The sequence below is a fragment of the Myxine glutinosa genome, chromosome 1, assembly GCF_964187855.1.
Source record: "Myxine glutinosa chromosome 1, kmMyxGlut1.1, whole genome shotgun sequence".
In the NCBI taxonomy this organism is placed as follows: Eukaryota; Metazoa; Chordata; class Myxini; order Myxiniformes; family Myxinidae; genus Myxine; species Myxine glutinosa.
The window spans coordinates 15666087-15693460 of NC_136261.1; the positions used below are offsets into that span (position 1 = coordinate 15666087).

A 27374-nucleotide genomic window follows, 5' to 3' on the forward strand; every position below is an offset into this window, starting at 1 on the left:
CGATCCTCCTTCACTGCATTCACGCACGGGACCTGTCGAGTGATCGCGTGGGCGCGCTAAGGGCTGCTCAGCGCCTACGACCAGGCAGTTCCCGCCACCACCAGCGCTGCGTCGGACGAAAGCGCTCGATGCCTGACGATTCTTGACGAATCACAAAAGCTAAACTCGCACCACACAAACCCCAACACAACAATTATTTTATTTGAATATTCCTTCGTCCGTGTATTTGAAGTGAGGTGTGGGGACGTCCCAATTTAGGACCTGTATTTTGCCGGCCCATTCTTGTTGGCATCCGTGGCAATAAAACCTTATTTCTTTTTGTACATAATTCAGTGTTCGTGTGAATCTAATCACTTCGCAGGTTGGAGAATACACGCGGACTGCCAGGTAAATCTCGCCGCTTCTTCTTCCTCTTTCCTTCCACCCGCGTGTGTATAGCAAATCCGCCATTGACCCGGACGCCTCGTTAAGCTCGTTTCCATCCGCTATTCCCCCGTCTTAACCGAGGGCAATCGCGTGACAATATTCACAAGAACACAGGCAGTGCATTTGTACTTTGAGGACCTCTCTTTATTGTGAAACCCTGAACAAATTAAAGTTTAAGGAAAAACATAGGCAGGACTCTTCGTCTGATAAACAATTTTACAACAAGGGTGTTCTCCCAATATCACACATGGTAATGAAACATGGACGACAGCAAAGATCGAGTAAAAATTGATGTCCAAACTGCCATGGAAAGATGCCATCTGAGCAGAACTAAAACGGGACCAGAAAAACAACTAAATCAGATGGAAAACAAATTTTCTAGACACTGGTCACAATCAAAAAACTCAAATGGAACTTGGCTGGATACATGGGAAGGACAGAGACAAGAATAACAAAACTGCATTCGAAGAAAGGCCCTGAAAGAAGCACGTTGAGATCCAAGTACAGATTGAGAGGTTAAGTTATGTTACCATTTGTTCTTTTTTTGTACACAAGATCGAGGTTGGTGTAAGAGCTAACATTGATCACAAAAAGAGAAACTGACACATAAAACATATGATAAAAGGAAGGATCGGGAGAGAAGATGGAGAGCAGGGACATTGGGAGATCTGTGGGAGGGAGAGGGCTTGGGGGAGGAAGCATGGGGAGGGGGGTGGGGGGGGGGAAGTTAAAAAAAAAAAACCACATGGACACTGCTCGGACATTCAGGAGTGAAGTCAGAATAGCAAAAAAGTGGATCTGGCGTGAATTAACGGGGGAAGAAAAGATCAAGGTTTTGGATGGGAGAAGATAAGAAATGGTAGTGAACAGCTGTTTTAAAGGCCTGGAGGGAGGAGTGGGATTGAAAAAGAGTGAGGGAGTTTGTTTCAGAGGCAGGAGAAAAGAGGAATGAAAGAGTGAAGGTGAATAGAGAGTCTTGATTTTGGCAGTTTAACCACAAGAGGGTTGCTGGCAGATCTTGTGCGACCTGTAGGAACATTTGTGGGACAGAGCACAGAGAGAGCTGGGGAAGCAAGGCTGAAGAGGAGTCGGTAGAAGACAGAAAGACCACCAAGAGGAAGTCCGCAAGCCATGCGTGGAGATTTCCATCGAGTTTGGTGAGCAGAGCGGGGTGCTCGACCGTATCGAAGGCATGTGCTCTGTCGAGGGAGACGGCTCTGATTTATTGTTTGGCATTAAGGATCTCCATCCATTGTTGAGAGCAGAAGCAGCATGTCCAGAGTAGAACGTCCTGCTAAGAAATCAAATTTATGATCCAAGATCAAGCCATTAGAGAAGAGGAAGGATTTTATGTCAGAAGCGATGATCGATTCCATGACCTTGCTGATTGTTTGGAGCAGGCTGATTAGTCTGTAGTTTCAAGGATCTGTTTTTGCACCTTTTTGTGCAAAGCGGTAATGTTGGCTGATTTCCAAGCAGATGACAGATGACCTTGAACAAAATAGAGGGTGAAGAGAACAGAGAAAGGGTGAGGTAAAGAGGCAGAGAAGGATTTTAGGACCCGTGGGCTGATGCAGTCTGGTCCAGTCGCAGAATCAGAGTCACGGTTTGACAAAAAGTTCTCCACCTTGTCAGGAGAGAAGGACACAGAGTCCAGGAGCAGCTGGGTACGACTGGGTACGGTGAGTACAGAGAGAGATGGGTTTGGGACACAAGATTTTGACGCAAACACAGAGTTGAGGCATTCGGCTTTTTCACGTGCGGTGTCAGCTGTGTAGCCCTTTGAGTTAAGGGAGGGGATGGATGGGGGAACAAACACCAGAAACAGATTTGACCAGATGCCACCAGGATTTGGAGGAGGGCGACAGGTTTGAGAATTCAGTCTTGAGAGCAGAGAGATACTGTTTCCTGGCTCTCCTGAGGGTAGATACACTTGTTCTGAGCTTTGTGAAAGGAACTGAGATTACCTTCAGTTGGATTTGCCTTCCATGAGGTGATGGCAAGTTGCTTCATGGCAACTGCCTCAATACAAGCTTCAGTGCATCATGGACGGGAGGAAGGGTACGACAAATGAAGAGGAGATGGGATAAATCTACGCATGAGAGAGCAGTTTACTTTGGAAGAATTCCCAGGAAGAGTTGATGTCAGAGGCAGTAAAGATGGGAGACCAGTCCAGATGATTGATGGCTGCTTGAAAACAATGCCAGTCAGCCTGAGTTAAATGCCAGACTCGTCGGTGCCGAGGAGGCTCACTGAGATTGGCCAGAGAGATGATCACTTTAACAAGGAAATGATCAGAAGAACCGATTGGAGCAGAAGAAGAGCAGCACACATTTGCAGGGAAGTCAGTCATAACCCAGTCGAGAAGAGAAAATACTCCGTTTGCTGAGATCTGGGTCGGGAAATTGACAGATTGTGTCAGTCCCAGTGAGTCGCAGAAGTCCTTTGCTGAGGTCTCATCGCTGGTGTGAGAGGAACCCACACCCAGCCAGTTGGCATGATGACAGTTCAAGTCGCCATATATGAGGAAGAGAGAGTTGGGATGAGTGGATAGAAGTTAGTCCATGTTGTCAGACAGCGAGATGTAAATGGAGTCATCACTGTTTGGAGGACGGTACAGAACACATATGAACAAAAGGTGGGAGCGGAGAAGACGCCGAAGCCAGAGGTACTCTTGGGGGTGGGGTGGAGAGAGGGCAGTGCAAGGAGAGTGAGGAAAAGAGTCTTTGATAAAGATAGCAACCCCACCACCAGGACAAGGCTCGGGCCTATCATACCGGAGGAGGGAGAAACCAGGAAGAGATATTAAGGAATCAGAGACATCTTGAAGGAGGAAGGTATCTGTTAAGCAGATTTTTTTTGTATACAAGATCGAGGCTCGTGCAAGAGCTAACATTAATCACACAAAGAGTCAAACCGACACATAACACACAAAATAAGGGGGGCGGTAGAGGTATGTGATGGAAGGGAGGGGAAGTGGGGAGGAGGCAGCTTTGAGGAGGAGGTGGGAGGGGGGAGAATTGGAGAAAAATAGTAGGGTGGAGATTTGAAGGGGAGGTGTGAGGGGAGAGTTTTGAAGGGGAGGGGTGAGGAATGTTTGAATTATTGGCATCAAATTTTTAATTTTGGTTGTGAGAATATGGAGAACCAAATGAATAAATTCAACATTTTTTTCCCTGTCGTTCTCTATAAATTTGGTTTCAGTAGCATGGACGTGGATGGGCTTAGCATCCTGAGATTCTTGTTGCCTTTGGGCGCAGGTTTGCAGTCATTGTTGTGGATATTCTGTTAACAGCCAGCCGTATGGCTTTCATCAAGGGGATCAGGGGTGCTGGCTGGTTGTCCGGAGTTACAGGTGGTTCTCTGAGGAGTTGTGCTCACAAGGAATATGCCCAAAGGGATGTACGCTTTCACGATAGCTTTCTCCTTGCTGGTTCACTGAATATCTCGTCTACTGCTGGGGAACGCATACAAGAGGAGCATGCACAACATGGCACGGGTAATGCTATGTGAATTTAACAAACCTTCAACAGAAAAACTCTTCCCAAGTCAGAGCATTTTTTTTACGTGAGCACTCCAGCGTGGGTTGCACTGTGGAAGTTCAAGCTCCGTTGAGAAATAAAATCCTCGTCAAAAAATAACTTTTGTAAGGACGCTCTCGTTGGTTGTTATCTCCATATGCGGGTTTTAGGAGGTGCGAGTAAGTTCTCCATGAACTCAAAATCTCCACCTCCTTTTTCGGTGAAGGGTCATTATTCATGAACCACTTTGTGAAATTTCATTCTCATAGATTTGTTCCAAGGGCCCGTTTTAGAATCCTCAGTGAACATCTAACAGCCTCCACCTGTATGATGTATGTCATGATATTCCCCAGAATGCTTTTAAGTGCTCAGTGGGGGTTTTCTTGATCATCCGGAGTCCCTGTTGCTCCGACTATCACTGGTACAATTTCAGGTTTCTTCAATTTCAAAATACTCGACGTCATTTTTCAGATCCTGCTGTTTCAGATTTCAGCTCTCCTGTATGGACCCTTGTATGTAATTTCAAATTGCTGTTGTTAGAGAAACCTTGTCACATATCGAGCATTTGTGTGGTCGCTCTCCTGTATGGATCCTCATATGTAATTTCAATTTGCTGTTGCTAGAGAAACCTTTATCACATATCGAGCATTTGTAAGGTCCAGAGCTTTGTTTTAAATTTGATTAGATTAGATTAGATTTTAGATTAGGTCTGGAGCTAGATTTGTGGGAATAGAGCCTGTGATTGATGTTGTGAAGAGGAACAGGTTGAGATGGTTTGGTCATGTGTTGAGGAAGGATGAAAGTGACTGGTTGAGAAGAGTGATGGAAATGAATGTAGAAGGGAGTAGAGGACGGGGAAGACCGAGAAAGACTCGGCTAAAGATGGTGGAAGAAGAAATGCGGGCAAGGGGGTTAACAAGGGGAGATGCAGAAAATAGGGCAAAATGGAGAAGATCGTCATGGTGACCGCAAGGCCAACCCCCGCTCGAGCAGGGAAAATGGCCTTAAAATGCATGTTTTTGTTGTTTTGAGCATTTGTAAGGTCGCTCTCTTGTGTGGATCCTCACATGTAATTTCAATTTACTGTCGCTAGGGAAACCTTTATCACATATCGAGCATTTGCAAGGATACTCTCCTGTATGGATCATCATGTGCGTTTTCAAATCGCCTTTTCCAGTGAAACCTTTGTCACATATCGAGCATTTGTGAGGACGCTCTCCTGTATGGATCCTCATATGCCTATTCAAATCACCTTTTGCAAAGAAACCTTCATCACATATCGAGCATTTAGAAGGGCCCTCTCCTGTATGGATCATCATATGCGTTTTCAAATGACGTTTTTCAAGGAAATCTTTGTCACATATCGAGCATTTGTGAGGACACTCTCCTGTATGGATCCTCATATGCCTATTCAAATCACCTTTTCCAAGGAAACCTTTATCACATATTGAGCATTTGTGAGGACGCTCTCCTGTATGGATCCTCATATGCCTATTCAAATCACCTTTCTGAGAGAAACATTTGTCACATATCGAGCAGCTGTAAGGACGCTCTCCTGTGTGGATCCTCATATGAAATTTCAAATTGTTTTGAGAGAAACTTTTATCACATATCGAGCAGCTGAAAGGACGGTCTCCTGTATGGATCCTCGTATGTAATTTCAAATGGTTGTTATGAGAGAAACCTTTATCACATATTGAGCAGCTGTAAGGACGCTCACCTGTATGGATCCTCATATGTGATTTCAAATGCAATTTTCGCAAGAAATCTTTGTCACATATCGAGCATTTGTGAGGCCGCTCTCCTGCATGGACCATCACATGTGTCTTCAAATTACCTTTTGTCAAGAAAGCTTTATCACAAACAGAGCACTTGTGGGGGCGTTTTCCAATGTGGATCCTCATGTGTATTTTGACGTCACACGTTGAAACAAAATCCATTCTGCACACATTACACTTGTAACAAATTCGCTTTTCTCGAACCTTTTTGAGTTTGTTTAATTTAATATTAATCTTGGTGTTGCGAGGCCCAGACATGCACTTGTATTTCTTCGGAAATGAGTCTTCATCTTGTGATTGCTTCTTCAAAAAAGGCTTCTTCCTCACCGTCAAGCTGCGACTGGACCTTATTTGTCCCATATTATTTCTCGATTGTTCACCAGAAACAAAGAACACAATATTTTCTTTTTTTTTGTCAAAATCAAAATGCAAAGTATTTGACACTTTTCTGAAAATTTATATTTTCTCAATACAAAAGATTGCATGTTAATGTTTTTACGTTTCCACGCACCAGATGCAAAACAGGAAGCACTTCCGTTTGTCATGTGAATATCATCTGAACCTTCCTTTGCAGAAGCACATTTTGAATCTTCTGTGACAGATGAATCGTTGTCATGTTGTCTGCCTTCCACATTTACAGGACAGACATCACCTGTGTAGAAATCAGCGTCAGTCTTTTGCAGGGAAATGAGATTGAGAACCATCTGGAGAGTTCATAGAACATGTTACGCCACACAATGTATACTTCAATTCAAATATAACAATTAAGTTAAAGATTGTTAAAGAAAAATTCCGGATGTTAACCCTCTGGAGTCTATTCCCATGATGCACATCGAATCCAGGAGGCGGTAATTGCACGGTAAATTTGAATGCGGTTAGAGCCTACAAATTCGGCTTGTAGATGTTTCGGCGCATGCGTGAAGCCGATAGAATCGGCTTGTAGACTCCAGAGGGTTAAGCACGATTAAAGCAGTCTTCCACATCATCCTTATGCACCACCCTATTTGACATGTCCAAGTGCTGCGATACTGGAGGTTATTGGAATAAACAAGAAGACGATTTATGTTCAACAGTGTTCAAATATTTAATTCAATTCAAATGAAGTAAAGATTGCAAAAATCCTTTCAAAAAAAAAAAAATCTGGAATTTACTGGCATTGTAGTGTCGTGTCTATTACCTCACTCTATCTTACACGTTACATTAGTTATTTGTGCCTGTTGTTTGTGTCCTTTATGATGTCATTCTGAACATTAAGTTTCCTGTTTGGAATGATTTTCAATGTTGCTTGACTGCCAAACCGGCAGACAGAGTGAAAATATTGTTGCAGACACGGGGTTTGGGATGCATCACGTGTGCGACTTCTCGGACTCTCCCGGAACTCTGGACCTGCAGGCCGCCGTGCCGTGGATAGGTCCCCGGCCAGAAAAGATGTTGAGCAACGACTGACACCGATTGAGACCGCCAAACATAGCAACACAATTGATCTCAGCAGGCGATCCCTCCATGGCAGGAACAGGCAGGAAGGTTCTCCTTGGGTGCCCAGCGCGTACAAACAGCAGCGATTGCTCTGGCGTTGCAGCATTTAGGCTGCTTCCATACTCAATATTCTAACCCCAGCAAGCCCCTCTCTGTGGAGAAGTTCGACGGTGCATCCGTAGTCTACCAGTTAATTTAAAATTTCGCACTGGCATTCGGCGGATTTCCTGCAGGGAACCCCGACGTGTTCTCCATATTCACTGCTTATGCTGCAGAAGTCACACACATACATACGCCCCTCCCCGTAACCTTGACCACGCCCACTCCCACATCATGGTACTTCCCCCAAACCATGCACGCTCAGAAGCTGCCTCACAGACCAGCACACACAACTTACACACACCGGCCATCTCACGATCCCTCGCACCCCAATTATTCGCACAATCAGCTACACAATCATTCTCACTCCATTCACACACATCGGGCCACTCCATGACAGTTTACACACTGCTTTGCAAATGAGCCAATCCCACAGAGGCTTCTCCAAACTCTCTCATACATTCATTCAAGAACCTCTTTGTCCACTTGACTCCGACTTCTCCCGATGCAAGTATCATTTGTGTAATGCCTCGTCAACACCTGGCGCCCTTCCCTTTTTCATCCTCTTCAATGCCGTCCGCACTTCCTTTTCCGTGATCTCTACTTTTCTCTCTATTTAACTCTGCAGCTACAGCTCGCTGCTGCTTCCTTCCTGATTAAACAGCTCTTTGAAATATCCTACACACACCTTCAATTATGCAACCGTCTTTGTCGCTTCCATCCTTAATCTTCTGCAATTCCCTTGAATGCCTCTCCACACTTCTACCATTCCTTCTCCATTTCTTCCCCTTCTTTGCCAAATTGCTCATACCTGGCCCTCAACCTCTCCTTGTACACTTAGGTGACAATTCCCCTAAACCTCCCCCACATAATAACCTTCTGACCCCCTGCTCCTTGGATGTTCATGAAACTGGCATCTCATCTGCTGGCATTAGTTGGTGGGCGTTAGGCAGGGAAATACTGCTGGATTCTGATGTTGATGCATCGTTTTACTGTTTTATCGGAATAGGTGAGTTCTAAAGGTTTTGAGGAATATCCATTTTGAAATTAGTTCCCTCTTCCAAATCACCTTCACCTGCACACAAGTCGACATTTTATTTTATTGTCTACAAAGTCGAGGCTTGTGTCAGAGCAACACAAAAAGCACAAAGACATAAACAGAAAACACATAAAACATAAAATAGAGGGAGTGGGCGACAAGAGGGGGAGAGAGGAAAGCATAACAACAGAAGAGAACAGCTACTTTTGTAGATCTGCAGAAGGAAGAGGGCTGGAGGGGGATGGGGGAGGGGGGGGGGGGGAGAGGAGAAACGGTGCAAAGCATATAAACACGACTTGGACAATCAGGAGAAAAACGGAATTTGAAAAAGGTGGATTTGGAGTGTATTAACAGGGGTAGAAAAGATCAAGTTTTGGATGGAGGAAGAAAAGAGATGGTAGATAAGAGAAGATAAGAGAAGTTACCCAATACTTCACATCGATAGTCGATGTCCAAACTGCAGGTTCTGAAATTTTGTTCATTACAACTTGAATTATGTTCAAATGAACATTTCAGAATTAAACATATTATTTTCTTAAGAAAGACCAAATTGTTGTTGGGAAAAAAACAATTTCCACATTTTGTTCGTTTTGTTGACCAGTGGGGGGTTTTTTTTTTTGTACACAACATCGAGGCTCGTGGAAGGGCGAACATTAATCACAAAAAAACAAGCGGAAACAAAAAACATACAGTAAAGGGAGCGGGAGACAAGATGGGGAGAGAGAGCGAAGCACACAAGTACAACAGTGGAGAACAGGGACATCGGGAGATCTGTGGGAGGAAGAGGGCTTGGGGTGGGGAGGTATGGGAAGGGGGGAAGGGGTGGGGAGGTGTGGGAAGGGGGGTGGGCAGTGGGAGAGGTATAATACACATGGACACTGCTAGGACTTCCAGGAAAGAAGTCGGTATTTCAAAAAGTGGATCTGGGGTGAATTAACAGAGGTAGAAAAGATGAAGGTTTTGGATGGGGGAAGATAAGAGATGGTGGTGAACAGCTGTTTTAAAGACCTGGAGGGAGGAGTGGGATTGAAGAGAGCGAGGGAGTTTGTTCCAGAGGCGGGAGAAAAGAAGAATTAAAGAGTGAAGGTGAGCAGAGAGTCTTGATTTTGGCAGTTTCAACAGAAGGGGGTTGCTGGCAGATCTTGTGCGACCTGTAGGAATATTTGGGGGACAGAGCACAGACAGAGCTGGGGGAACTTGGCCGGAGAGGAGTCGGCAGAAGACAGAAAGACCACCAACCTGCCTGCAGTGAGTGATTTTGTTTATTTTATTTTTGTTTATCCCCCACATCCTGTGTTGGAGTTTGTTTTCAAATAAAAGTTTTTTTTTTCAACTTTCATATTGTTCATCCAAATCTTTCCAAGACAAAGAATTATGCAATGCATTTCACTGTTTAAAGAAGGATAAGTGAGGGTGGAGGTACATCATATTGGATTTGGGGGATCTCTTGAAGATCTCCTGGGAGATTGATCGGCTGTCTCCGTGCAGCGGGCCTGTCCCAAGAGAGCTATCCAGGGATTTAGAACAACAACAACAATAATAATGTATAATCCCATCCATGGGTAAAGAGAGGTACTGAAACTACAAGAGCAAAGCATTTCTCGCCATCGCAAATCCCCATGCTGCACACCCAAAGCAAAGTAAAAAGATGGAAACAAGTTCCACCAGGAATGACCCAATATAAAATCTTGAGCTCCTTTCCATTTTGCCCCATGACACGAAATCCTGGGGCATAAATTGGGAGTCAAAGAAAAAGTTTACATATTTCATGTGTCGCCCAATGCTGATTGCACATACAAGTTTACATTGAAGAAGACCGAAAGTCTAACAGCGGCGTCGCCGGGATTGTTTGATAATTTAATTGAAGAGGATAGTATGACCTGGGTGGAGATACCAGTTCGCAAATAATGCAAGTATTAAATTATTTTGAAGTACTCTAAATCTCAAAGCTGTCTTAAATGTGAACAGATTGCTTTGAGACACTGGTATATTTGAAACCAGCAAAAATACCCGGCGTTGCCAGGTAACAATGAGTCGCTTCCTGACGGGAATATGAATAAGGAGGGGGGGAGGAGAGAAGGGAGAGAGGGGAGGGGTTGGAGAGGAGGGATGAGGAGGGGAAGGGGAGGAGGAAAGGGAAGGGAGAGGAGGGTGGAAGGAAGGGGAAGGAGGGAAGGGAGAGAGAGGACGGAGGGTGGAGGGGAGATAGAGAAATGAGGGAGGAGAGAAGGGAGGGTGGAGGGGGAAAGGTGGAGAGAGGAGGGAGGGGGGCAAAGAGGGAGGGTGGTGAGCAGTGGTGGCGGAGCGAGGAGCAGGGAGGAGAGAGGGAAGAAAAGGAGGGTGGAGCGAGGAATCGGGTTAGAGTGCCAATATCACAAAAAAAATGTCAAATCAATCAACTGCAGGTCAATCAACAAATGGGTACGTGAAAACAAAAAGGCAGCTCTGTCTACTGTAACGCCATGGTTTGCAAGGGCGACCTCAATGGAGCAAACATTACCGCTTTGCACAAAAAATGTGCAAAAACAGATCCTTGCAACTACAGACGAATCGGCCTGCTCCCAATTATCAGCAAGGGCATGGAATCCATAATTGCTTCGGATATCAAATCCTTCCTCTTCTCCAATGGCTTGATCTCCGATCATCAATTCGGATTCAGACCAGGTCGTTCTACTCTGGACATGTTGCTTCTGCTGTCTCAACAATGGATGGTGGTCCTCAATGCCAAACAGGAAATCAGAGCTGTCTCCCTTGACATACCACGTGCCTTCGATACGATCTGGCACCCACATCTGCTCACCAAACTCTCCTCCTATGGTATCAATGGAAATCTCCACACATGGCTTGCAGACTTCCTCTCTGGACATAGTCATCGTGTGCCCCTGAATGGATTTCTCTCAACTCCCCTTCCTGTTCTGGCAGGAGTTCCCCAAGGTAGTGTTCTGGGCCCTGTGCTTTTTCTAGTCTTCATCAATGATCTCAATGATCAACCATAACAATTACAGCTACATATGGGCAGGGTACAGCCTGAAGTACCCCGTGGGTAGCCCACTCCCTCTCGTCAAAACTCAAGGTGGGGAACCCGATCAAAGCAAGGCTAGAAATCACTCCATTTATGACGACGAAAAGTCTGATGCCCGACGTGGAGATCGGTTACTGAGGTTTGGGACATGGAATGTAGGGACAATGACAGGGAGATCAGGAGAAGTGGTGGAACTATTGGTCAGAAGAAGAGTGGACATATGTTGTATGCAGGAGATGAGATGGAAGGGAAGGGGTGTGAGAATGGTGAAGGGTAGGCAGGGACAGAAATACAAGATTGTGTGGCTAGGGTGCCCAGAAGGCGTGAATGGTGTTGGTGTCCTGTTTTCTGAGGAGTTTGTAGACAGTGTGGTGAGTGTGACTTGAGTGAGTGAAAGGTTGATGATGGTGAGAATGATGATTGGAAAGCTCTTGGTGAACGCCATCTTGGGATATGCTCCGCAGGTTGGTCGGAGCAATGAAGAGGCCAAGTTCTGGGGTGCAACAGAGAAGCTGATGGAAAACATGAAAGATGAGGAAGTTGTTGTGGTAGGAGGAGACCTAAATGGACATGTGGAAAGGAGTATGGACGGTTTTGAGGGAGTTCATGGGGGTTACGGATATGGTGTGAGAAATGGAGAAGGTGAAAGGATTTTGGAGTTTGCTGATTTGTTGATTGGTAATACTCAGTTCCAGAAAGAGGATAATAAGCCTGTTACATACACGTCAGGTGGGTAGACGACAACCGTTGACTACCTGCTGGTGCGAAGGCGAGATAGGGGGCACCTCCGGGACACAAAGGTGATCCCGGGGGAGGAGGCTGTTTCACAGCACCACTTGGTTGTCTGTGACATAAAGGTGAAAGGTGCGAGGAGAGCTCGGCAGGTGAAGTACCAACCGAGAATGAAGGTGTGGAGGTTGAAAGAGGTGACAGTGAGGAAGGCATTAAAAGAGAGGCTGAGTATGGTGGAGGATGATGTGGTTGAGCTTGAAAGTGGTTGGATGTTGTTACGTGCTCCTCCCCAAACCCCGGTCACGGTGTACCTCCGAGCACCGAGAGGAGTCACGGCAGAAAGATGTGTTATTCTGTGTGTCAAAGATCAATGGTGAAACCACACCAATTGTTACCAAAAAACAAGTATTGTATTAAGGTCACTCAAGAATAACAGCACAAAAACAATAGTAATCAATTGTACAACCAATATATTGTTGCGGTTTTTCGAACCCTCCACATTGTAAATTTTTGTGTAATATTCCCTTATAAATAATCCCTTGTAAATATCCCCATTTTTCTAACATAAAGATCGCACCCATAGCTAGTCCACGAGCAACACGTAGCACACCTTAGGATCTCAAAAGATATCTCATTATTATGTGTGTAATTAAGGCTGTGTTCCCAATAGTTTGAATCTCCATTGCATCAATCAAATAAGATAGGTTCCACAGCTCCCTCAATGGCAGGAAGAGTGGTTTTCTACGACCCGTGCAAACGCCATCACGCACGCGGTCCTCTGGCCGAAAAAGTTGGCAAATGGTATTTATTTTATTTTTGTTTATCCCCCACATCCTGTGTTGGAGTTTGTTTTCAAATAAAAGTTTTTATTTTTTTCAACTTTTACATTGTTCATCCAAATCTTTCCAAAACAAAGAATGATGCAATGCATTTCACTGTTTAAAGAAGGATAAGTGAGGGTGGAGGTACATCATATTGGATGTGGGGGATCTCTTGAAGATCTCCTGGGAGATTGATCGGCTGTCTCCGTGCAGCGGGCCTGTCCCAAGAGAGCTATCCAGGGCTTTAGAACAACAACAACAACAATAATGTTCAAGCCCGTCCATGGGTAAAGAGAGGTACTGACACTACAAGAGCAAAGCATTGCTCGCCATCGCAAATCCCCATGCTGCACACCCAAAGCAAAGTAAAAAGATGGAAACAAGTTCCACCAGGAGTGACCCAATATAAAATCTTGAGCTCCTTTCCATTTTGACGGGGAGCACCAAATTTGATTGGCAAATGGTATATGGTGTAGGGGGATGGTAAATCCACCATCCCTCACATCATAGCCCGGACACATGAGCAATAGGTTATGGGGTTATGGCGGTGAAAACCAAGCCAGGGAGGGTTTGGTTAATGTTAGGGTTTAGAAAAATGACGTTAGGAGACTTGAGATTTAAGTAGTGACACCATACCTGTAGTGGGGACGTAGCCTAGATTAGTATGGTTGATAACGACGTGGTATGTGCTTAGTTGAAAGGGAGGATGGGGAGCACTAAGTTAGAGGGAAACCAGGTAGCTTAGATGATGCAGTGTGTGATTGAGGAATTGAGATTGTGCATTGGGTGAATGGCATTGTAGTGAATGAAGAAGCCTGGGAGGAAAGGAGGGTGCAAGTGCCACCAGGTGTGTGTGAGCACCAGGTGAGTGTGCAAGTGCAGGTGAAGCACAGGTGTATGGAGAATGGTTGGATGAAATGAATGGTCTGGAGTGAGTGGAGCACGGAATGGATGGTGTGGAGTGAGTAGTGTGGAATATGTGGAGTGGGAGTGCATGGTGCGAGGGTGTGAATGGAGGAAGATGGACCCCCTTCACGAACACCTGGGTAGGGTAGGTTAAGAGTAGGTTGAGGGTATAGGTAAATGGTGGTGGATATTTACATCTGTGGTGCGTGGGTAGAATGGAGTGTTTGGATGGGTGCATTGGCGAAATGAAATGGCTGGGCGTGTGGCCTGTTCGAGGTGTGGTTGTTTGAGCGCTCCGCCACTGTTAGTCTAGGTAGAGGATATAGGTAGAGAGTCGGTAGAGGGTATAGGTAAATTGTGGTGGATATTGACATCTGTGGTGCGTGGGTAGAATGGAGTGTTTGGATGGGTGCATTGGCGAAATGCAATGGCTGGGCGTGTGGCCTGTTTGAGGTGTGGTTGTTTGAGCGCTCCGCCACTGTTAGTTTGTCGGCCAGGTGAGGCTGCAGGTCGGCTCTGGGAGCCAGTAGTGTTCAGTGGGGCCCGAGGATCCAGGGACGGACCCGGGTAGACCGATGCCAGAGGGGGCATAGATGGGGAGAGAGCCAGAGGGCCATCCCCAGGTAGGTAGGTTAGGGTGAGGAGCTAGGTAAGCTCGGGTGGCAACTACAGTGGCGGAGGTGCACAGGTAGGTAGACCTGTTAGGGGAGCCACACGACCCAGTCCCGAAATTGTGCAAGGGCACAGAGGGAAGAATCGGGGGACTGAGACCCCAAATTGGAGAGCACCACAGTATGTTCAATGGGAGTTCGGTTCTGAGAACCACATAGTGTAAAGTGGCCAATGGTTTTGTAGGGAAAGTACCCGGGTAGTGTAAAGTGTATTAAAGTCATTTAGAAAGGAGTTAGGATTGGAAATCCCTTCGCACCATCTGTACCCACTCACCTGAGGTGATATTGCTCCACACTATGTTTTTTGTTTTTTTGTGCAAATGTTTGGATGAAAGACGCATCATGACGTGGGGGTGACATTGTGCTTTGATTCCATCGCTTCCTCCTTAGGATTGACGAGGAATTGGAATTGGGGGCAAATTTGGGTTAGAGGGATTGTTAACCAATTCGGATTAAGGGGAGATATGGGGAAGACAGGACGTAGCGACGGATTTGTAAATGTGTAAATTTTGTAGATACGGGGTAAGGGCAAGGGTAGAGTAGGTGACAGGGGGGGAACGTACGGTAGGGACGAGCTTTCTCGGCTCGCTCTCCTGCGCACCTCACCTCTGCATTACCTTGTAATAATGTGGACCCTTGCGACCTTGCCCTGATGCTTGCTTTGTCCTTCCTTCCCCACTCACGGCATGTTTCTTTTGGGCCCGGGGGGAGTGCGCAGGTAGCCGCAGTTGTGTGCCCGAACCGCCGCTGCCTGCCTGGACCGGTACACCACATATGGACCGCACGTCTTGCGGCCTAGCACCGCCATATGGACCACAGTTCTGTGGCCAAGCACCACACACATATGGACCCCACGGGTTGGGACCTGACCCCTCTGCTGGAACCGGCTATTGTGGCCAGAGAAAATCTTGCTTGCGGACCACGGTGAGGTGGCACTTAAGCCATGCAGGCGGACCACCTTTAGTTGGCCCCTGCTGGCCATAATTAAAAGAACAGCGGACGCGCTTTGTGCTTGTGTTTATTACCATCAAATAGGCCGCAAGCACAGAACATCGAGCAAGACATCAAGAAACATCGGCCCAGCAGAGCAGGAGCAGAGCTGAGAAGGGTCATCAGTTAGTTTATTATGAAACTAGCGGGGTCACCCGTGGGAATCCCACGGGCATGGATGTGTGTGACATTTCGACATATTGAGTTATATGCTGCACATTCATTTTTACAAAATGGTTACTGGCAAGTCATCAGATCCAGAAATGGTGTGAATTTAGTTATTTCACATAATATGTGACCCCTCACTCCTCTCCACCTGACACTCTCCTGTCTCCACCTGACACTCTCCTGTCTCCACCTGACACTCTCCTCTCTCCACCTAGCACTCCTCTCCTCTCCAAACCCTCACATCCCTCTCCTTTCCAATCCCTCACCTCTCCAATCCCTCACACTCCTCTCCTCTCCAATCCTTCACACGCCTCTCCAATCGCGCCTCACACTCCTCTCCAATCGCGCCTCACACTCCTCTCCAATCGCGCCTCACACTCCTCTCCAATCGTGCCTCACACTCCTCTCCAATCGTGCCTCACACTCCCCTCCAATCACTCCTCTCCAATCGTGCCTCACACTCCTCTCCAATCACGCCTCACACTCCTCTCCAATCGTGCCTCACACTCCTCTCCAATCGCGCCTCACACTCCTCTCCAATCGCGCCTCACTCCCCTCTCCAATCGGCTTTCCCCGTCTCGTTTCTCTCCTTTTTCTCCCGTCTCGTTCTTTTTCTTGCTCCAAATCGGCCCGTCGGAATCGGAAATCGGCCCGTCTCGCCCGTCGGCCCGTCGGAATCGGAAATCGGCCCGTCTTGCTTTTGTGCTTGTGCGTAAATAAATTGTGTTCATGACACCATTTCTGGTGTTGGGCTAGCGGCTAGGGTGCCGGCTTAGGATCCTGGGTTCGAATCTCGGTCGATCGCCGAATTAATGCCAGGGGGGTTGACTCAGCCTGTCATCCTTCCGAGGTCGGCTAATTGAGTACCAGTTCACTGGTAATTCCCTGTTTGTCGTTGAAGGCGGCAAAAAGGGTTGGCGTCAGGAAGGGCATCCGGCCGTAAAACATTGCTTCAAAAAGGGGACAAAAAAACAACAACTACCACGGTCCCCGAAAAGGCCAACCCCCGCTTTGCGGGGAAAAATGGCCTCTAAACGGTGGTTTTTACACCATTTCTGGATCTGATGACTTGCCAGTAACCATTTTGTAAAAATGAATGTGCAGCATCTAACTCAATATGTCGAAATGTCACACACATCCATGCCCGTGGGATTCCCACGGGTGACCCCGCAAGTTTGCATTGACGTTCGTCGATGGACTCGTTCGCCCGTCTCATTCGTTTTCTTGCTGCATCCTGTTCAAGTCTGCGTTCTTCATCGATCGTCTCATTCATTTTGGAAATAGAAGTTTCCACGCAGCGCATGAATTGTCACGATCCTCAAGAGGAATTTGTCTCGTAATCATCAAATGCTAAATGGCAAGTAAATTATATTGTGGAAAATTAAAGATTTCAAATAAACCTATTTAAAGTGTATTCGCACATAACTAATTTTAAAAAACGAAGAAATATCTCTCGGTAATTTCCTGAAACATATTTTACTTCCGGCTAATAATGTTGAATTAAATAAAAACGAAGAAATATATGTCGGCATCATTGTTGACGTTTTTGTGACGACTGTCATCAAACGAAAAAGTAATATATCTTAACGGAAAAGCAAAAGCGAATTTTTAATATATATCGACACGTTGCCGTCGGTGTCATGTTGGGCGGTGTATGATACACCATGACGCGATTTTTAAAAATATATCTCTGCATTTTCCCGCGTGTGTGGAATGTTCTCAATTATTGCTGACAACGAGTCCAAAACCATCGATAAAAATGAAATCATATGGTGAGTTAGATTGGAGATAAAGGCGTGAGAGAGACTCAATGGCCTTGAAGTTGAAGTTACAGGCGTTTGAGAATTCATTTCGTTCTATAAACGGCAACTTTCATTGGATTTCCTTCCCGTTTTTTTTCAACCGAGTCGAAAACTATGTTAGCGACTGTGAAAAATGAAATGATATATCGAATTTTTAATATGTATCGACACGTTGCCGTCGGTGTCATGTTAGGCGGTGTATGATACACCATGACGCGATTTTAAAAAATATATCTGCATTTTCCCGCGTGTGTGGAATGTTCTCAATTATTGCTGACACCGACTCTAAAACCATCGATAAAAATGAAATCATATGGTGAGTTAGATTGGAGATAAAGGCGTGAGAGAGACTCAATGGCCTTGAAGTTACAGGCATTTGAGAATTCATTTCGTTCTATAAACGGCAACTTTCATCGGATTTTCTTCTCGTTTTTTTTCAACCGAGTCTAAAACTATGTTAGCGACTGTGAAAAATGAAATGATATATCGAATTTAAAATAGATATCGACACATTGCCGTCGGTGTCATGTTGGGCGGTGTATGATACACCATGACGCGATTTTAAAAAATATCTCTCTGCATTTTCCCGCGTGTGTGGAATGTTTGTGGAAAATTAAAGATTTCAAATAAACCTATTTAAAGTGTATGCGCACATAACTAATAAAAAAAACGAAGAAATATCTCTCGGTAATTTCCTGAAACATATTTTACTTCCGGCTAATATGTTGAATGAAATAAAAACGAAGAAATATATGTCGGCATCATTGTTGACGTTTTTGTGACGACTATCATCAAACGAAATAGTAATATATCATAACGGAAAAGCAAAAGCGAATTTTTAATATATATCGACACATTGCCGGCGGTGTCATGTTGGGCGGTGTATGATACACCATGACGCGATTTTAAAAAATATATCTCTGCATTTTCCCGCGTGTGTGGATTGTTCTCAATTATTGCTGACACCGAGTCTAAAAGTAAAACCATCGATAAAAATGAAATCATATGGTGAGTTAGATTGGAGATAAAGGCGTGAGAGAGACTCAATGGCCTTGAAGTTACAGGCCTTTGAGAATTCATTTCGTTCTATAAACGGCAACTTTCATCGGATTTTCTTCCCGTTTTTTTTCAACCGAGTCTAAAACTATGTTAGCGACTGTGAAAAATGAAATGATTTATCGAATTTGATTTGAAATAAAACTGGGGGAGAGCAAGACACCACGGGCCTACAAAACAGGACTCAAAGCTATGCGAGTTAATAAAATGGTGGATATTTGTTTATAGCCACTCCCAGAATGGGTGGAGCTATGGGTGGAGCTACTCTGCAAACCGAGTAAGCCACACCCCGGACAGACACCCAACAGATAGACAGACAGACAGACAGAATCATCTACGGCTATTATAATATAGATGTATGACTGAGCACTGGATGGTGCTTTTTGTGTTTTTGGTGCTCTGTGGTGCTTCATGGTGCTTTTGTGAATTGTGGTGCTCTTGTGCTCGGGGGTGCACTGCAATATCAATTGTGCATCCCCGGGCATGTGGGTATGGTGTATCGGTGCAGTGCAGTGCATGCTCTTCCTCTTTTCAAAAGTTCTGCTTTTGTTTCCCAAATGCCAGGTCCTGGGTTCAAATTGTAAATACCAAATAGTCTTTGTAAATAATGCTCCCCACCATATATGTGTTGTTTCAAAATAAATCCGTAATTCGGTTACTCTGTGGGCGTGAGTCAGTTAGGTAGGGTGCAACGTAGCAGGCAGGACATACTTACCTGTTTTAAAAATGTCTCACTCAGGGTGAAGTTAATAGTAGAGGGTTAGCACACCTGAGTGTCACACTAAATTAAACTTTTCAGGCCGGGTCGTCCCGTGAGGAAATGAGGGTGCAGTGTTGCGGTTTTTAGAACCCTCCACATTGTAAATTTTTGTGTAATATTCCCTTATAAATAATCCCCTGTAAATATCCCCATTTTTCTAACGTAAAGATAGCACCCATAGCTAGTCCACGAGCAACACGTAGCACACCTTAGGATCTCTATAGATATCTCATTAGTATGTGTGTAATTAAGGCTGTGTTCCCAATAGTTTGAATCTACGTTGCATCAATCAAATAAGATAGGTTCTACAGCTCCCTCAATGGCAGTAAGAGTGGTTTTATACGACCCGTGCAAACGCCATCATGCACGCGGTCCTCTGGAGGAAAAAGGGGGAGGAGTAAGTTGAGCGCCAAGAACAAGGCGTGGCCCTGTCAACATCTCGTCAAGGGGCGGACCGGTAAGCCCTCAGGAGCCAACCAGGGCCGAGGCCAGCTCATCGTTGGGTGTGTCCTGGGAGCCGGCGTCACGATCTAACAACGCCCCATAAAAGCGGCCAAGAGGGACTGCTTCGGCAGATCACAGATGAGCACGTCGGGAGATCACAGAGGAGAGATCACAGATGAGCACTTCGGCAGATGAGCAGAGGAGCACAACGGCGATACAAGCAGTTCAGAAGAGAGGAGACAAGCGCGGCGTTGATCTATTACATACGCGAGAGCCCGGTTTTCCCCGAGAAATATATTCGCCTTATACGACGCGGGAAAACCATACGTGCAGCTGCCGCCGGCTTTTTGCTCAAGCCCGGAGCGCGACTTGGAGCGGACCCTTCTCCTCCTGCCATCTACCTGGACCCTTCTCCTCCTGCCATTCCTGCCTTTCCTGCCATTCCTGCCTTTCCTGCCATTCCATCCCTTTGAGTGTAAGTGTGTTCGTTCTGTCTGGGCTTTGCTAATTAAGACTAAGGCTGCCCTGTGTCCTGCTTCTTCCTCTTCTTGTAAATTCTTTGCCTTTCGTTTCCTCTTCATTTATTGTACATCCATATATATAAAACACAGTTTATGTGTGTGCGTGTGTGTGTGTGTGTGTGTGTGTGTGTGTGTGTGTGTGTGTGTGTGTGTGTAATGTTACCGATAGACTCCTAAACGGAGAGGCTTACGTTCTTGATATTTGACATAGACATGGCCATTGAGCCTGGGACGAACATGGCCGAACTCAAAATATTTGACGATCCATATTTTTTATTCATATTGTAACGAATTTGGAAAGTGTAAAGAATGTGAGAACTGGTTTGCTGTGGTTTAACTGACCCTCGTAGAGTAAATAAGGTCGAAGGACGTCCCCCTAGTTAATTCCATGAAACTTACACACAGGCCACGATATATCTTTTTAAATAGCTTATTTCCTTATTCTATGTTGGCTAAATATGTGTTTCCTACTAGATTGACTCTGCATTGTATCAAACGAAATAAGCGTAGGCCCCTTTCAATTTCCCCAATCATCTCCGCTCTCCAAAGTTCCTTTCAAAAGCGGTGCGAGTGGTGTTCAATCCCGCAAGCCGCCATTGCCCACGTGCTAATCTCGGAGAAGAGGGGGGTAGGAGCCGCCAACTCACAGGCGTGGCACGTCGTCATGATCAAAGGGGGAATCGGACAGCCCTAACAGCCAACCAGCACCGCGGTGAGCGACCCGGTAGGCGTGCCCTCGCAGCCGGCGGCTTGATTCCGACCCGAGTAATAAAAGCGACTGGAAGGGACTGCTTCGGCAGATGAGAAGAGAGATGAGATGACATGAGAGATGAGCTGTGAGAGGAGAGATGAGCTGTGAGATGAGAGATGAGAGACGCTCCAAAAAGGAGAGGTACTTGGAGATGGAACAAGCTTTGGAGAGACGCGCTGAGAGGAGGGAGACGGCTCCACCAGAAGGAGAGGAGCAGGTGTGACCGAGCCAGCGCATGACGTCCACAGCATCAGCAGCGTCGACGTGACCGAGGGTTTTCCCGCCAAAAACGCGAAGAGTGGGAGCTGCTACCTCCAGCCCTGCCGGTTGCAGGGACCGGACCCTGCCTCCCTCTCCAGCAATCCACCTCCGCCATTCCTGCCTGCAATTTCCCCCGTGTAAGTGTGAACGTCGTCTGTCTTAATCGTTGTCCTGGGGTTAAGTAAATTGAATAGTATAAGCTAACGATTCACTGTGTGACTGCTCCTTCCATCCATTGCTTGTAAATAACTTTGATCGCTCCTTCTTTTTGCTTGTGTGTATAATAAATCCTGTTATTCCTCCGTACTCTGTCTTCTTCTCTCTTCCTTCTCTTTCGGTCACTTTAGAGGTTTCCAAATTGAATATCTGTGGCGCGATCTGGTCAACGTTGGGGGAGTCGGGCCAATCGGGGATCCTGTAACGGTCGCGGTTGACCATCCGCTCGGCCCAAAGTAACATCTTGTCCGCGACCCGTAACAATTGGTGTCAGGAGTGGGATACGAGGCTTGAACCAAATTTTTAAAACGTGTAGGAAAAAATTTGGTCAGAATTACGAGCTGCCGAAATTTTGTTGTTCTATAAAACCCGAATTTTGAGATCGCGCCATGGACAATCAAGGCGATCGGATGTCAGTGGGGGAGATAGACGGGTTAGGGGTAACCCAGGACTTAGGGGAAGAAAGGGAAGAGGAGAGCAATGAGGTGGTTGAGGGTGTATCAGGTGCACAAAATGGCGGCCTCGCGCACATGGTTATTGTGGCGCCAAATTTAGTCACGCCCGTGACCGTAGCAGCGCCGCCGATGGATTGGGGCCTATTTATGGAACAAATAAAGGCCTTTATGGTTAAGTCGGGTGAAGAAATGAAGGACGAGATGAGGGCTAATAGTCAGCAATTGGGAAACCAAATTGTGGGATTGAGGGCTGATAGTGAGCGATTAGAGGGCCAAATGGGGGCAATGAGGGACGAAGCGAGGGGTACTGGTGAGGGGTTAGACAAGAAATTTGGGAAGTTAGACAATAATTTTGAGGGGTTAGACAAGAAATTTGGGAAGTTAGACAATAATTTTGAGGGGTTAGACAAGAAATTTGGGAAGTTAGACAATAATTTTGAGGGGTTAGACAACGGGCTAAAAGAGGTGAAAAATGGGTTAATGGGGTTAGAAAATAGGATGGAGGACAAATTGCGGGAAATAGGGGAACAATCTGCCCGGGAAATCAAACGAATGGGGAACCAGATAGAGGAGGTGCAAATCGGGTTAGAAAGTAAACTGGATGCTCAGAGGGATTAATTGGGACAGATGAGGGTGGCATCTACAAAAGAGATGGAGGAGATGAAAGAGGGGATACGACGAGGTGTAAGTGAGGAGGTTTCGGGGCTACGCGAGGAGGTAAGGCGAGGTGAGAAGCGTATGGAGAAAGAGGTGAGGAATAATACGGCTAGGTTACAGGGGGGCATAGAGGGTCTGACGAAGGGAGTAGAGCAGCTGACAGTAGGACAAAGGGAACTAGCGGACCAGGTGGAAAAGAACACTGCAATCATCGGGGGTTTAAAAGTGACACAAAAGGACATTAAAAATGAATTAATAGCGACACAGAAGGAATGTCAAACGGTACATGAGGGATTGACGAAGAGGTTGGAAGAGGTGACAGAAGTAATGGAGACGAAGGACCGGGAGGTAAGGACGCACATAGAAACGGTTAAAGTAGCGATGGAGGAAGAAATAGAGGGGGCGCACCGGGAGCTGAAGGAGGTAAAGGAAAAATTAGAGGAGGTGGAAGACGGGGTGAGTGAAATTAAGAAGAGACGGAGGGAAACTAAGAGAGAGATAAAGGAGGAAGTCATGGAATATGTACAAGGTCTGTGTTAAATCATGATGAGGTGCTCACTAACCAAATAAAGAGTTTGCAGGTGGCAAAGGAGGTGCGGAGACGAGGTGCCAAGGTGAGTGGCGATATACGTGGAAATGTACATGATGTGAGGAAAGCTTCAGTCGGCTTGGGGGTTGCTATGGATCCGGGTGTTCGTGAGAGGCCGTTGGTGAAGTGTGCGACAGGTCTGGTGTGCGAAGGAAGAGGTGTGCGAGAATGTCCGACCATGGGGTGTGTGAGGAAAAAGTGCGCGCCAAGGAGTGAGTGTGCCGTCAAGAGCGAGTTGGTCGAAGCGCGTGTGCGAGGGGGTACATGGAAGCGCGGTGTGGTAAGTGTTACGGAGGAAGTAACGAAAGAGTGTGCGCAAGAGGATGCGCGAGAAAGGTGTGTAACGGACAGGTGCATGGGGAAAGAGTGCGCTGTCAAGAGTAAGGGGGAATGCACGCTTGTGGTGAGTGTTACAGAGGATGTAACGAGAAAGTGTACGCCTGTGGTGAGTGTTACAGAGGATGTAACGGGAGAGAGTGCGCAAGAGTGTGCGTGAGAAAGGTGTGTAACGGACGGGTGCATGAGGAAAGAGTGTGCTGTCGAGAGTAATGGTGAGTGCGCTGTCAAGAATGGAGGTGAAAGTAGTGAAAGTGACACGGAGCGTGAGTTGGTTGTGACAGGTGAGCGAGGATGTACACCTGGAATGGAAGGATGCACACCTGGAATGGTAGAGCGTGTGTGGGAATGCACACTTGAGTTGGTCGTGAGGCACGTGGTTGGGTGTGCGAGTGAGAGCACACCTGTGATAGTCACAGAGGAGGTGACCGAGAAGGGGGCGCGAAGAGGTGTGTTGGTGAGGTGTGCGAGCGACGAGTGTGTGCAAAGGTGTTCGGTGGTCAGGTGTGTGACCAAGTCTGTGAGCGGAATGAGTGTACCGAGGTGTGTAAGAGAAGGTACGACGAGGAGCATGGGGACGGCTGGAGGTATGAGCAAGAAAGGGGTAGCGTATGCGTGTAAGCATGCAGGTGAGGCATCAACGGTAACCGGGTTAGCGGTTAGAGCGACTTATAGCCGAATCGGGCCCTCGGTGCGTGCCGGGCTTTGTGTGCCGCGAGAACCAGCGGGGATCCGAGCCACGGCGGGTTCGGAAGGACCGCCGTACGCGATCCACGCTGGGCCTCGCTTGGAACGGCTGCATCCGTGCTCCACTAGGCGGAGCGGGCAGCCCGATAGGAAGGGTCGTCATGGCGACCACTTTTTATTGAGACGTTCCGGCAGGTCGAGATCGGGCAATTGGATGGCTCCGCACCGAGGTGGTGCGTGGGATCTCGGCACGGGTAAGCCCCCGTCCCTGCACCGAGTGCTGGACGCATCCAGCCGCCGGCACCAAAAAGCCCGCGTTCATTGCTCGGCTGTACGAAGCCGGGCTGTAGACGTGAATTGGCGCACCGAGAGGATCTAATAAGTAGACGGGTGATGAGGTTAGTGTTTTGGACCCAAAATTAGAAAAAGGCGAAATTTGATGATTGGCAAAGGATTGGCAGAGTGATGATTGGTAATGGTACAGTGATTGGCAGATAATAATAATAATAATGCATTTATTTTATACTAGGGCATGCCCGTACTATATCTATATCTAAAATTATATCCCCCCCTCTATTTACATGAAATGGTTTGGTACATGAAATGTTTTGGTCCATTCGCAACGCCAAAGCGAACGGCGAACGCTTTACATGAAATGGTTTGGTGCATGAAATGTTTTGGTCCATTCGCAACGCCAAAGCGAACGGCGAACGGCTTGCGAGTACAGTGACAATCCCCCCGGGGTTTTTATTAGTTTTAAAACATAGTTTAACGCCAACATAGCGCCAACATAGTTTGCAAACGTGAAATAAATGAATACGCTCTCAAATGTGCCATCCGAGGCAGAGTGTGTCCGCCACGTTCGGCACACGTGATCGTTCGCTGCTCTCTGATTGGTTGAATCGTTTTTTGGACATAGCTCGGTAAGTAATTGTCCGATTAATATGAAACCTTGAAAAGGCACATCCTCGGGTCCCCAGCAATATACCTGGCAAGTTAAAAGTATATCGGACCCGTGGTTGTCGAGAAACAGCGGTCACAGACAAACAGACGTACAAACGTACAAACGTACAGACAGAGATTACTGGAATTATAGATAGATAGCGCTTTTCAGGAAGCCCAAAGACGCTTTGACAGAGTGCAAAACATAATGCATAGCAAAACATAAAAACAATTGCAAAAAAAGAAGAATCAATAGGGAAATATTCAAAGCACAAAGGAGGGAGAAGGAGAGGAGATAGTCAGGGGTTAGATGCTGTGGGTTAAATGTTGAATGCAGTGTTGAACAGGTGGGTCTTGAGTGATGTTTTGAATGTGGTGAGTGAGGAGGAGTCTCTGATGGTGTGAGGTAGCGAGTTCCAGAGGGTGGGAGCAGCGATGGAGAAGGCCCTGTCCCCCCAGGATCTAAATTTGGTCCGGATGGGGGGGGGGGGGGTCAGGAGGTTGGTACCAGCAGAGCGGAGGTTGCGTGTGGGAGTGTGTCTGGAGAGGAGGTCAGCCAGGTAGGATGGGGCCAGGTTATGGAGGGCTTTGTAGGTCAAGAGGAGGATTTTGTACTGGATTCTCTGGGAGATGGGGAGCCAGTGAAGCTTGTAAAGGACGGGGGTGATGTGGTCACGGGTCCGGGAATGGGTGAGTAGACGGGCAGCGGAGTTCTGAATGTATTGGAGTTTATTGGTGATTGTTGAGGGTGAACCATAAAGGAGGCTATTGCAGTAGTCCAGACGGGATGATTGGCAAATTTTTGATTTGTTGGATTTGGACGAGCGAAATTGATAGTAGGACCTCCCCGATGTGGTGGGATGGCAAATCCACCATCCCTCACAGAGGGGGGCAAAGGAGCACTAGATTATGGGGTGTATGACAGTGAAAACTAGCCTGGGTGGGTTAGGATATTGTGTGTAAGGATCTAGCGAAGATGACATTAGGTAACGTTAAGGTTAGTTAGTGACAAGGATACCTGTAGTGGGGACGCAGGTAGATTAGTGTGGATTATAATGACGTGGGAGCGCAATAGTTTAAAGGGGCGACTGGGAAGCGCAAGTTTCAGAGGGGAGTAGTTAGTTCAGATGATGCCGTGTGTGTTGAGGATGGAACAGGTGTGATTGCACAGGTGTGCAACTGAACAGGTGAGTGGAGCAGTGTTTGAGTGATGGTAATGGTGAGGTGTGTTGTGTTGACCAAATGGTCCAGGAAGGAAGGAGGGTGCAGGTGGCACCAGGTGTGAGTGCACAGGTGTGCACCAACAGGAGTGTGGAATAAATGGTAGTGTGGAATATCTGGGGTATTGGAATGGATGGTCGTGGAGTGAGTATGGTGGAAATTGTGGAGTGGAGTGGATGGTGCGTAGGTGTGAATGGGGGAAGAGTGGACCCCCATCACGGATACCCGGGGCGGGTAGTGTAAGTGTTAGGTAGAGGGTACAGGTAAATTGTGGTTGGATATTGGCATCTGTGGTGCGGTTGGAAGAATGATGTTTGGATGGGTGCATTAGTGTTGTGGAAATGGCTGGGCGTGTAGCCTGTTAGTGTGTGTAGTTGGTTTGGGCACTCCACCACTGTGAGGATGTCGGCCAGGTGAGGCCGCAGGTGGGCTCTGGGAGCCGGTAGTTGTGGATGGGGCCCGAGGATCCGGAGGACGGACCCGGGTAGCCCAGTGCCAGAGGGCACCGAGTGGGGTGACAGAGCCAGGAGGGGCCTTCCCCAGCTAGATAGGTTAGGGTGAGGAGCTAGGTAAGCTCAGGTGGCAACTGCAGTGGTGGAGGTGTGCAGGTGGGTAGACCTGCTGGGAGAGCTACACGTCACAGCCCAGAAATTGTGCAAGGGTACCGGGAGATGAATCGGGGGAGTGAGACCCCAAATTGAGAAGCACCACAGTTTGGTCAATGGGAATTGGTTTTTAGAACCCATAGAGTAAGTTGGCCAATGGATTGGCAGGGAGAGACCCCGGGTAGTGTAAAGTGTGTTAAAGTCATTTAGAGGATAGATAGGATGAAGGATCTCCTCACACCATCTGCATCCACTCACCTGAGGTGACAGGTACTCCGCACCATGCCATGTTTAATTATTTTTGATGCAAATGTTTTGGATTGTGAGACGCATCATGACGTGGGTGTGACATTGTGCTTTATGTTCCATCTCTTCCTCCTTATGAGGATTGATGATGAATTGGGTGATGGCAAATTTTGAAG

At 46.8% G+C, this 27374-nt stretch overlaps 1 protein-coding gene across 2 annotated transcripts in view; it reads right to left on the minus strand.

Moving 5' to 3' along the window:
• Nucleotides 1-544: 544 nt before the first annotated feature.
• The window catches only part of LOC137421478 (uncharacterized), a 69931-nt gene continuing 43101 nt past the window's right edge, over nucleotides 545-27374 (minus strand). For both annotated transcript variants that reach the window (XM_068107597.2, XM_078784509.1), the window contains exons 3-4: nucleotides 6237-6377; nucleotides 545-756 (exon numbers count right to left, since the gene is read on the minus strand). In XM_068107597.2, coding sequence (XP_067963698.2) covers nucleotides 668-756; nucleotides 6237-6377 — 230 coding nt within the window. In that variant the 3' untranslated portion in view covers nucleotides 545-667. The remainder of the gene's footprint in view (nucleotides 757-6236; nucleotides 6378-27374) is intronic.